At 35.6% G+C, this 13,445-nt stretch overlaps 1 protein-coding gene across 3 annotated transcripts in view; it reads right to left on the reverse strand.

Moving 5' to 3' along the window:
- The window catches only part of LOC110036742 (calmodulin-binding protein 60 A-like), a 38,474-nt gene extending 26,347 nt beyond the window's left edge, over nucleotides 1-12,127 (reverse strand). For 2 of the 3 annotated variants that reach the window (XM_020741266.1, XM_020741264.1), the window contains exons 1-2: nucleotides 11,353-12,040; nucleotides 11,200-11,275 (exon numbers count right to left, since the gene is read on the reverse strand). In XM_020741266.1, coding sequence (XP_020596925.1) covers nucleotides 11,200-11,275; nucleotides 11,353-11,435 — 159 coding nt within the window. In that variant the 5' untranslated portion in view covers nucleotides 11,436-12,040. The other variant, XM_020741265.1, reaches the window with a different exon arrangement.
- Nucleotides 12,128-13,445: the final 1,318 nt, after the last annotated feature.

Consider the following 13,445-nt stretch of genomic DNA (forward strand, 5'->3'; position numbering starts at 1 on the left):
TTTTTAAAACGCCGCCGTACTGTTTGGTTTGCGCGTTTCGTCAGCTTATCCGAAACTGCGTTTGGGTTTTTACACTAAACGCAGGCCGAGGGTCGACCCCAACGGCAGGCCTGCGGTATCCTGAAACGCACAAGCTGGCCCAAACGAACCCTAAGTTCATATCCTTTTGCATTAATTATAGAGATGCTTACAAAGTACATTTAAAGCAAGTTGCTAGGCATGTGTTGTTTGCAAAGGAAATAATTTTAGTTGATAAGACATTAACTAAATAAATGAAAAACTAAAATAAAGAAGAAAATATTTAGAAATAAAACCCTTAGAATTAGTAAAACAAAGGTTAAGTATACGAAATATGACATTAGTGGGTACAATATTAACAATTGACATTCAATCATTTTGAAAGATAATGCCTAAATATGATAGGTTTAAGTAACTTTGATTTACTTATTAGAAGAACAAAGATAAAGATAAAAATGGAAGTTCTAAAGTTAAGGCTGGATTATTAAAATGGAGAAATTCCTCGAGATAGAGATGATAAAAGCATAAAGGTAAATTTTATAAAATCATAATTAAGTCAATAATGTTGTAACGTTTGAAGAGTGGACTATAAAAATATCATTGATATCTAAGTTGATTGTAGTTTAAAGGAGAATATAAAGATGAATATGTGGCAAAACTAGAAAGTATTAATTTAAAAAAAAATTATATTAGTTGAAATGGGCATAAGATAACAATGACTAAAAAATTGATCTTGGTTTGAACATGTACATAAAAGAATATAAAACGTGCTTGCTAGACAATTAGAAATGAATAGAGATAGGCCTGAGGTTATTTGGATAGTTGTTCGAAATAATTGGAAAGAATAAATTTAAACCCTTAGCCAACACTCAATAAAAAAGAACATAAAATATGAACGCATAAAGCTAGGGTAATACTGACGATGGCAATAACGATAATGTGGTTAATCTTGATTTGTCTGTGAATTACACCCCAAACCATAGAGCGTTAGAAAGTAGAGAAAGAGACAGAGAGATAAGTGAACTGTAATTAATAGTAATGCATTTTGTCTTATTTATAAAATGACCTTATTTATAGGCGAGAGATTGCAATATGGTGATGTTACATTTTTGCCCCTTTTTTTAATGGGGGTTGTACAAGATATTATATGTATTTTACACATATGAGTCTATCGCTCGGTTGCTATCTGGCTCATTCGGCTGAGCTTGTATGACTTTGGCTTGGCAGACACAATTTGATATGTTGGACTTAATAGGCATTGTCAGCCGGCTGAGATCGATTGGCTTCAGGTTGGCAAGATAGGCTCGATGGGCCCCCGATAGTAGATGGAGGAGCTTCTAGATACCCCCAGTACGATTGAAAATGCTAAGGGGCTAAAGCTTCCCTTTAGTTGGCTTCTTTATGCTGGTTAGCTTGCATGCCTCTTTGTCTTGTTTATGATCAAGCGGTTCAAATTAGGATCATTCGGCATCTTCGTGACTCAATTGGCTTTGGTCTTGGTTGCTTTGTCTTAAACGGCTGCATCAAATTGGATAAGTTGGTCTCCTGTTCTTCTGTCGGTGAGCTCTCTATCTTACTTTCTTCCTTCTGGACTATTAGATCTCTTCAAGATAAATGCTTGCATATTTTTTATGTATATATTTTATTTTTTGATTCTCTTACTTCTTGAGAGCAATGTTGTGATAAGAATTAAAAAAATTAATACAAAAAGTAGATGACATTTATTCTTAATCAATGGTTCAATAATTAAACTCTCCTGATTTCCACACCTTTGATTCTTAAAAATACGTAATGATGGGACTCTTTAATATTCCATATTTATTTTGCATCTGTTTTCATCTAAATTGATGGTCTTCCAAGCTTTGTCATGGAGAACATGTCGAACCCTTGATACCCCCAACAAGAAAATGTTTCTTGCCGCCTTTGGGAGACTGAAGGAGTAGTACCACCTGGATGTAACAAAAAGAAGAAAATTGTTGCTAAGAAGAGATAAGTGGTTGCGCCAGCGGATCAGGTTGGGCCGTTTGATTCATTCCTCCACAGTGGCTCATACTCCACTGAATGTACGTCTTGGAGGACATCTTTTGCCTTATTTTCCTTTCTACACTTTAGGTATAGCAATGATTGATCTCCAAAATAAGCTTTCCCTTGATCAAAAGATAATGGGTTGTCGATAACGTCTTCTGCGATCTTCTTAATCTCAAGGTATCGAACAAACTATTTGGCTCTTTGATGTCCAACTGCATTGTTTCGAATTCTTCAATGGTCAATCAGACAAGCTTTTAAGCCAATCTTCCCCAAGTCAATGCACTTTGAAAGAGATATGCTATTTGGTTGTCCTCTTGGACAATATGCTCGACCTTGAAGCCTTCAAACTTCTCTATCTCTTTTTTGGCTTTGCTAAGGTACTTAGCCATCCTATTGTCTCTGACCTCGAATTGCCCATTTACTTGATTCACCACCAACGACGAGTCGAATTTTACATAGAAATACGGAGCACTCTTCTCATAAGTTAAATGTGGCTCGGCAATTAAAGCTTCATATTAAGCCTAATTGTTGGTGACTTCGAATCTGATTTTGATTGAATGGTATAGATGTTCTCCGGTCATACTAGTCAGAGTGAGACCAAGCTGCACCCCGGTTTGTTTAGACGCTTCTCCTTCAACTGGCCTGTTTTATTCGAAAAAAGTTGCTAGGAAATTAGCTAAGGCTTGCACTTTGAATACGGTCCATGGCACGTAAAAGCTATAGAACTTGATGATTTCCTCTACCCATTTGAGGAGCTGGTCGGAGTACTCTAGGCGAGTAAGGACAGATTTGTATGAATGGTTGGCAATAATCCTGACCGGATGCGTTTGAAAATATGAGTGAAGTCTAAGAACAGAAATAATAAAAACAAATGTTAGTTTTTTCATAATATGATATCTAAGTTTGGTGTCTACACAACCCATAGTAAACTGAGAATTGCTTCCCTAAATCCTCTCGGACCCGAGCCGATGGATTCAAATCCAACCCCCAAATATAGAGATAATTCTTCATTCGACTTTGAGCTCAAGAGTGATCGCGACGCTAAAGAATATTTTGACTTTATGAATGTTTGTTAGCATTCATCTAACCAAACGATGATCTTCGCTCTTCTCAAAGCTTTGAAAAATATAGCACACTTGTGTGATTTTGAAATGTATTAGCTTAGGCTTACGAATGGTCCTGTCTTTTTTTGCGGTTCCTTGATATTTTGAGGGGATGACATGTCAATCAATGCCTGCACCTTTTCTGGATTCTCATTTATCCTCTCTGGAGTCATAAGATAGCCAAAAAATTTGCATGTGGATGCCCTGAAGGTGCACTTGAAGGTGCACTTCAGTGGGTTGAGCCTTAAGTTAAATTCTTTAAATGATTCGAAGGTTTCTTTTAATTATTTTATAAGTTTTTTGGACGTCTTGTTTTTAACTAGCACATCATTCACATAAATGTCAATGTTTTTTCCTTTTTGCTTTAAAAATATTACATTCATCATTCGTTGGTATATAGTGCCAGCATTTTTCAGCCTAAAGGGCATTATATTCTAACAAAACACACCCTTGCTAGTGATAAATATGATTTTTTTTGCGTCGATCGAGTGCATTTTTGTATGGTGGTAACAAAGAACGCATCGAGGAAGCTCATTACAGAATGGTCAACCGCTGCATCCACGAGAGCATCAATCCTAGGCATAAGGTAGCTATCCTTCGAACAGACGGTGTTTAAATTGGTAAATGCGACCACGTTGGACACCCATGTTGAATAATGGACCTCTCGTATGTAGTTGGCCTCCTCTAAACTTCCTCCCGGATTGGTACGACTAGAGTATTAGTTGAGGACCTCATCATCTGCTGCATTAATTGAGCCACTGGATTGACATTCAAGTGACGGTAATTAACATCGATTAGTATTCCCAAAATCTTGGTGGAAGACCAGACAAAAGCATTTCGGTGGTTTCGAAGGATTTAGATCAGCATATCTTTCGACTGCATCAAAAGCTTTGCTTATTAGAAAAAATTTACCCGTCTCAACTTCGATTGCAAGAATTTGACTGGTGATCTCACACTAGTCTTCAGACCTCCTTCGCGCAAATTTCCGATCTTGAGTGGCTCCTGTTCGATTCTTCTAACAGCTCGGAGATAACGGGTGGAGAACTACACCAGATTTTTTCAAATGGTGATTACATCCCCATCACCCATAAACTTCACTACTACATGATAAGTCAAGGCGACGGCTTTGAAAGAGTTGAGCAGGGGACGTTCGAAATGACATTATAAGTGGGTGGCAAGTCAACCACTAGGAAACCCTACATGTTAAAAAATTATTTCTCATTTTCACACCATGTAACTTGCAAAATGATGGTTTCGAATGCTTCTTTCTTCTCAGCAGAGAAGCCATAGAGTGGGTCTGCTGCCACGATCAGTCGATTGTTACTGAGACCCATCTTATCGAACACTGGTCTGAACAAGATGTTTACATCGATAAGAATGTTACCAATTTGGTAGTTTTTTATAAATTTCATGACGAAAAATCCTCATTGGAGGGAGGGGGATGTGAGTTGTATTTGGGAGCGATGGTGCGCATAGTTCTCCTGACCAAAGTATCTTCAGGCTGGCTTAGCATAATGAGTATTGCCACCTCTGAAGATGGCAAGAACTATGCCAGCAATGTGGATAGCAGGGGCTTGCACTAGCTTGCCGGAAATTTCCTCTACTAAAGTTTTTCTTTGTCGTTGGGTCATTGCTCCTAGACCTATGAACTCCTTCAACTTCCTAGCATTGACCAGCTCCCAGACTAAGCTTTGGAGGAGTCGGCATTCTTTCATATCATGGGCATCATCTTAGTGATAAGTGCATTATTTCTTGGGATCCCAGAGGTAAGCTCCAGTTTTCATTGGGGGAGCAAACTTAAATTACTATTTATTTTGGATGGTCTTCTCTATCCTGGCTATCAAAACCCTCAACTAATTAGGCTAGGGAATTTCATGGTTGGACGACAGGTGCTCATTGTAGTGTTCGGCCACTGGTCATGATATCGAGTCTGACTCTCTTAGTTGTATATTATGTTGGTTACCCTATGGTCTCAAGGCGGTTGAGCATCTTCATAACGCAGACAGGCAAAATGACGTGAGTTATATTTTTGAAATGAACTCCATATTTATAAGGGAGAAGTGCAATATGGTTGAAGATAAAATGAACTCCGTATTTATAGGGGAGAGAGTGAACAGTAATGAACAATAATGAACCCTAATAGATAGAAGAGTGAACAGTAATGAACGATAATACGTCCTGTCTAATTCATGAAATGAACTCCGTATTTATAGGAGAGAGTGCAATATGGTCATGTTATATTATTTTTCATTACTTTAATGGGATTGTTTAGGATATTCTAGATATTTTATGGTTATGAGCCTATAGCTCGTTGGTATCTGGCTCGTTCGGCTGAGCTCATATGACTTTGACTCGACATGGCCAGTTTGATTAGCTGAGCTTAGTCGGAGTTGTCAATCGACTAAGATCGATTAGCTTCCGATAAGTAGGACTGCTCGATGGACCCCTGATATTAAATGGGAGAGATTCTAGATACCCCCAATATGATTTAAGATGATGAGAGGAAATATCTTTCCTCGGGTCGACTTCTTCGTACAGGTTGGCTTAGATCTGTCTCATTTCTAATCAAGTTGCTTGGATTTGGTTCATTCAACAGTCTTCATGACTTGGTTAACTTTTGCCTTGCTTGATTTCGCTCGAACAGCTACATCCGATCGAATAACTGGACCTCCTAGTCTTCTATCGGTGGGTCCTCTTTTGTTGTACTTTCTTCCTTCTTGACCGTTAGATATCCTCAAGATTAGTGATGGTCGATTTACAATAAGGATGATGCAATATTTACCTATTCATCAATAATTAAAATTGAAAATTTATTAGAGAATTTGGTAAATAGAAAACCATATATAATAGAAAAAATTGTTGATAAGTAATGTCCATCAAATATATCCATCATATAGGGGTTTCATTAAGGAGTGATTTTATATTCTCATTAAAAAATCATGAAATTTAGGAACCTTATTCATAAGGAATTGTGGATTTTAGAATCCTCAGGATGAATAAATATGGTATAATAGTAACAACGGGGGTTGAATGAACATATCATTCTGTTTTAGGATAATTATTCACAGCAACTAGCAATATCTTCAAAAATTCATAAACAATTTCAAAGAAAATGCATATTCGAGAAAACCAATGTCAAGGGTATATCATTAAAATGGAAGATACATAAAGCACAGTATCAAGTCAGTCACTCAGTTTGGGGGCAAGATCATGCCACAGAAACTGGGATTATCTACCCAAAAATTATTTGATCCATAAATACAGCTTTGTGAAACGTCTTGATAGATGCAACATCTAGGCATAAGTTAAAGCTAGCACAGATAATTTATACATACTATATTGTTCACAATGTGATTCTTTGTGACAAAATATCAAACAAAGAAAGCAGAATGGGCATAGCATTATCGAACATATAATTAAAAGATGCATGCATGACCTTATATCTAGATTATACAATTTTATGCATGCTTGGTAAGTTAGCTCAACTGGGGTTGATGTTACAGAAAGATGCAAATGATTAGGATGAGGGCAAAAAATGATGCTAATGATGAAATGAATCACTCTTGTATAACAATACATCAGACTGAGTCTTGAAGTAGCCTATCGTCTGAATGGACTATGCTAATATAAATGGCCAATAACCTCAATTCCTCAATTCATGAATAGAGTGCACAACATATAAAAATATAGGTGGTTTTAAAGAAGAATACAAATAATACAAACCACTCGTCAATTAAAGAAAAAAAGGTCTAGCATATGATTCAAAACTAATATTCAATTAACAATTGTGAAATAACTAAGTTTATAATTTATCACTTCTACAGTCTTAAGGAGTTTAATTTAAGGGGGGTATTTTTGGAATAAAATTGAAGCAATCTGGCAACATTGATAGTGTAATTCCTGGTGAACACAAGAAAATATTTTCTAAGATGCATTACTAAGAGAAAAATAATAAAATAAAATAAATACATCAAAGGTTACAAGGAAGAATTTCACATGTGAAAGTCGACAAACAAATTACCATAGATTAAAATGGGCAAACTGTGTTCGAAAAAAAAGTAACTTATGGGTGCATGAAAAATTGATGTTCAAATTTATAACCCATGGAATTTGGAAGGTTGTATGCTATGGGATTAAACTCTGTGGAATATGAAAGGATGTAACCTATGTGACTAAATTGAAAGGTTTTCTCTAGCATTTCTAAGGATAAAAAAGAAGAAATTCACTTTTTCATTTTTATGCTTCTCAGGCTCAATTTTTTTCCATAGTTGTAGGTGTTCAAGTTACAGAGTTAAAACTGATTTGAGCTTGTCGGAGTATTTCTTATGGCGCGCAAGTCTGGGGAAATGTTGTTACACAAGAAGATAGATGCTTATGATATCCTTAAGCATCGGTAGAAGAAGCAAATCTTGTTTGGGAAAATTGTTTGGAGACAAAAGCTCTACTTTCTTCTAATTCTCATTTTTAAATTCCATCTGAACGATATATTTTTAGTTGTAATATTATATATTTCCATTGTAATCACTAATAGCAATAAATTCACAAAGGGGTTGTTTGGTTGTTTGCATTAGTGGTGTAAAGCCAAATAAATACAGGAGTTCAAAATTAAGATGTTTGATTGGTGAAAATGGAATGCGGTGTAAACTTTTGGTGAGTTTGAACTTCACCTTGCTTTTCAAAACTCGTGAATTTTGAATGAGATGGATTTGGACAATCTTTAAATGCATTACAAACTAAAGATTGTTGTTGCTTCCACAATCACCCACTGTCGCCTGCTTCCCGTCGCTACTGCCACTGGCTGCCCGACCGCTTGATGTTGTCCACCCACAGCCACAAATTCATGCCTATTATAGCCTTCGTCAACTACCCATCACCACCGCTCGTAGATCACTATCGATCGGCCACCCACCACCAACTTCATGTCATCGCCGATGCCAATTGCAAGTCGTTGCCACCCATGTGGCGCCCACTCTATGTGTCACAGCCAACTATCATTGTCGTCGCTATCGCCGAGTAAATTTTACATTGATTCCATTTTTCTTCAAACTAAATACAAAAATTTAAAATTTTGTATTTACTTTATATCAAACCACATAATATGTAAATATTTCTAATACATTACATTTCAATTAAAATATATTCCTTTTACATTGCATTCATTTCTCAAGAAACAAAGAACCCCTAAAAAAATAGTCGAAATCAAGTTAATCGATCAAAAATTACTAGTAACTTCTGCGTCCGAAGTAGTCGTCACTTATTTATGGGAAACTTTCTAGCCAAAACTCGCCTATTTATTTATTATAAATACATGATGAATTTTTTTGCATGTATTTCATCAAAAAAAAGCTTTTGACGGATTTTTCACTTAAACTTTCTTCGATTTTGAATTTTATTTGGACCGATGCCCAAAACTCCCATTTTTCCCTGTTTTTCTTCTTTTGCTACCCTCTTAGCCAACACTAGATTCCTTTGACCAAGCTCCTCCAAAACTCATTTAAATGTAAAATTTCTTCCAATTACTCCGCAAAATTGGAAGTAAACCTCCTCTACCCATTCAAAATTTCAATTTGAGATTTCATCTAGTAAATTCTATATTTAATTGGTTTGAAGTTTTTGGTAGTATTTACAATTGCTTCCATGATTTCTATGAATAAACTGAAGATCCATCGCCCAAATCTATATTTGAATTTGGAAGAAAAATGCATTAGTTTGTAGGTTAGATTTACAGTTGTTTGATTATTCTCTTGGTGTAATTTTAACTATCAGTTGTTAAATTTGATCTTCATTAAAAACATATAATTTTAATTTCCACAAGAATTCAGTTTTTATATTCACCAATAAAATTAGATGGTAAAGATTTTTTACTAATATATCACTAAATATATAGATAGTTAAAATTTAATGGTTGTGACAGTCATTTTTGTAATAGCATGCATCATTCTTCCTACTATTGATCAACTTCTTTTCACGTAAGTGTTCAAGCAATAGCTTAAACTCATAGCACATAGTTTTTAGGAAGTTTAAATTGATCTATTTTCATAATTCAATGTACTCGTGCGTAAGTTAGAATCAAAGGTTAAACTCTTATCGAATTTTGTTCATTTTGTACATCGCATGGACTTCTGCAATGAAAGATTATAGATATACAATAGATTGCATCTATGTGTAAAACGATTAACTAATAAATTCTTTGGTCTTCATATATGTGGCATCTCAACTTCCTATTTATCTTTCAGAGAGCTTATTTGATATCTACGTACTAGACATAAGAAACGAACATACTTAATATTTCTCAACACAATCATTAATTTTAGACTTCACATGATGGTGTGAGCTACATATTTATTCTCAACCTAGTGCTTCAACAACCTTTACTCTTTCAAATGAATATATATACGGAAGATATAAAAGAATGACGTTAGATGCAACAAGGTTTTAGAGTAAAAATCAACGGAGAAGCCTCCTAACATAGAAATTCAAAGGTTTAATGAACTATTGAGTTTAGCACAACAACCTTTGTAGGATGGTTATATGAACCACTTCGAACTTCTATTGTTGTGAGAATACTCAACATCAAAATAGAATATAATATGCTATAAAAATATTTCAAAATGTTTGTAAGGTTGCTAAAAGAGATTAACCCAAAAGAAAACTTATTTCCAAAGGACTTATACATGTAAAAATAATGTATGGATAAGGTTTATGCTCACAAAAACAGATTGTTTATTAATGATTATTATACAAATATTTCTATGAGGGAAGAAGATTGTTTATCATCTCACTCGCTTTGAGATGAGTAACACTATCACCCTCACCCCCATGTGCTACTCATCAACACTTCCATCAACCTATTATTTACCAGATTCTACAAACATCACTCAATTTTCTCTATCAGCCAATATATGTTGAGTTTTATTCCAAAACATATTATGTTGAACATAGCCACCGCCGTGCACCATCACCGCCACCACAACTATGTCAAGCTAGCTCATCCAATTCAACTAGGCAACATGGAGTAGAAACTTCCGCTTCATGCATTTATGTTGAGCCTGACTAAGATACATATATAATTTTGCATGTTTTTTTTTTCCTTATGATTAATGCAGTATTGATTTTTTCATGGTTTCAATCTATTTAGGCTAGAATATAAAACTAAATATATAAGAAGAGGCAAACATGAAGTACCATGTTTATACTGAAAGAAAATTTCTATTTCGGGTCGTGACATGTGATTAAGAGAATTTGAAGTAGTAATTACACCCTTGAAATTTATACATGATGAAGCATTTAGAATGACATCTATTTATATGTTTTATATTACCGAAATAATTTTGGTGATTACCTGAACACTATAAGACTTGAGAACAATTGCAAGGAACACTTGAATTGTGCATTTATAATAATCATTAAGAAAGTTCGAAAACAAAAGGGATCTAATAGTAATACTCAAGTTAAGGAGCATAAATCTCTCATTTCCCTTATTACCTCTAAAGCATCGGTGTCCTCAACAGTCAGCATAATGTTTAAAAGAAAGAAAAAAGGGCAGATACCAATACCCTATAATGGGTGGCTATTACAACATATAACAGTAAAGTATAACATAAACAGTGATTAACTAGAAAATTGTTAGTACAAAACTAATACTTAATAAACTATTTGGCTAATTGTTTTTGTATTTAACCTTAGTGAGAGGTTGAAATTCTTTAATCCATTAAATCCAATGAATGGTGGGATTTAAAAAATGCTGAATTTTATTAATAATAGGATTGAAAAATGATTTATTATTTGACAGAATTCAACCTAAATCTTACTTAAATCCTACCAAAAAATAAGATACCAAATAGCCCCATAGAGTCATTTTACAGAGAAAATGCATCAGCTTAGACATCAAAATCACGCAACATTAAAAGAAATTGGTAGGTATAAAGCAAAACTACAAAAAGAGCTTGAATTTGACTAGCCAAACTCTAAAATGGACCGATTACAGTCGGTATGGTTCTTCATTGCTAAAATATAGGTGCTAAGAAACTAATCTCGAGAAATATAGTACCACGCGACGGAGAAATGGTTCAAGCTTTGACAAGTGGGTCTGCATACACTGTGCTCCCATGACGTCTCTCATTGTCCTGACAGATCACAACCCTCTAAAAACAAACATAGAAGAGCCGCAAAATCTCAAAAACATAATAATCCACAGACTCACGCAATCAGGAGGCGAGGTCGCTTTACTTCTGGAGCAGAAGACTCGTCACACTTTTCTTGCCCTACAAACCTTTTGAGAACCATCACAAACAACTCTAGCCCAGCAACAATACAGTTCCAAAACCCTCTATATCACTCTGTACGCGATACAAATCTCAACAGGCCATCCAAACCGCGTATATTAAAGCAACGAAACAAGAGATTTCGATGAAATCGCGTGGAAACTTCATCCAGCGTGAGCAGCACAACAGTATGAAAAGCCTCTGAATAAACGCAGAGAAAGCCATGACATGGTGCTCCCTTTTAAACGATAGAATCTAGAATATGTGCAACTGCGATCCCAGAACGGGTCTTCAGAATGTCAGTCACAATCCACGAACATACGGCATTACAGGACACTGAAGAGAAGACGATTTTAAGAGAGAAGAAAACGGAAAGTTAAACGGCATTCACTCTCGGTAAAGGGGAAGCTGCTGAGAAAGCAGGAGGAAAGCAGGTGGAAAGGGGCATCGTATTCGCTGGAGACTTTAGGAGTCCTGAATGTCTCAGAATGGTGACAATATTTTTAGGTTATAATTTCATGTTTCGGCACAAGCTTCTTCTGAGAAAAATAAGAAGGGTTAAAGGAAGCAACGAGGAGGAAAGATCCATCAATTCCGTGCTGAAAAGAAGAGCTTAGAAATAGGATTATCTTTACCCGAGGATTCTGGTAGTTCGTATTTGGGTACTTTTGATCTTCGGAATTTTCTTGCAGTTGTTTTGAGATGAAGGACCGGTGCCGTTGGTAACCGTTTACAAAACTCATGAGTGTTTTTCGAAGAAAAAATATTTTAGTATATATATATTACATAAAATAATTTAAAAATATTCTAAGTGCATATTTTAATGTGCCTTGTATTAGAATAGGATTAAAATTTTAGCTATTCACTAATATAATATAACTAACTTATTTCTCGAATGATTTAATTTTGTTTGTCTTTTCGATTTAGGGTGGGTGCGTTTAGGACAGTTTATCAGCTGCGGCGGCGTTTTGAAAACATCGCCTCATCATTTGAATGCAGCTTTCAGACAACTTATAGAAGAACGGAGTTTTTATTTTACATTAAACGCAGGCCGCGGGTCGAGCCCCGTGATCGGTGTTTCGGGAAACATTTATACGGGTTTGCCCTCATCCCGTCGAGAGAGAAGAGTCCCTCCTTGTCACAGGTCGGAGCATCCCTCGCTGAAGCATCCCTCCTCATCGCAAGCCGAAGTCTCGCTCGTCGCAGGCCGAAGCTTCCTCTTCGTTATCGACTTTTACAGAGACCACCGATACAATCGCAATTAGACCTGCTTGGTAAGTACGCCTCCTTCAGCAGAAAACCCTCGTGATCAAAACACATCTTCGTGTCTGCCTTCCTCCCATCTCTGCCAACTTCCCCTTCCTCCGGCAAACTTTCTCCGGCGAACTCCTCTCTCCGGCGACGCTTCGCCCAGGTATGCCTCCTCCCCTCTTCTTCTTCTCCTCCGCGCATGTCAGGTAAAGAATGGGAGATTTCGGGTTGGAGCAGGGATTTACATACATATAACTCAATTCTTTTCATTTTACAACAAAAGAAAAAAACAAAGAAGTTTTTTTCAAATATATCAAATAAAAGTTTTTCAAATATATCAAATAAAATTACTTAATTAAAATTTCTTTACTAGATAGAAATTAATGTGAATATTTTTAAATTTAAGCTGCTCTTAATTTAATATTATATAAATTAATTATAATAAATTTAATTGACTACCATTTAATGATTAGATAAATAGTAAATTTATTCAGAAATAATATAAATTATATTAAATTAAATGAAATTAAATAGATTATCTAGAATATGGCCAGAATGGTCATTTATCCATAATCTGCTATTTTCCAAACTCACAAATCAAACAGGCAGACAGCTTATCCGGATCAGCTGCTTATCACCAGATCATTAGGATAAGTTGAATAAGCTACAGCTGCCCCAAACAGACCCTTAATTATATTGAAAGACAATACATTCCAATATGTAGTTTAGTTTATATATAAATTGGAGTTCTAATTTTGTCCTCCTATGTGGCTTAAGAGTT

The sequence above is a fragment of the Phalaenopsis equestris genome, unplaced genomic scaffold, assembly GCF_001263595.1.
Source record: "Phalaenopsis equestris unplaced genomic scaffold, ASM126359v1 Scaffold210355, whole genome shotgun sequence".
In the NCBI taxonomy this organism is placed as follows: Eukaryota; Viridiplantae; Streptophyta; class Magnoliopsida; order Asparagales; family Orchidaceae; genus Phalaenopsis; species Phalaenopsis equestris.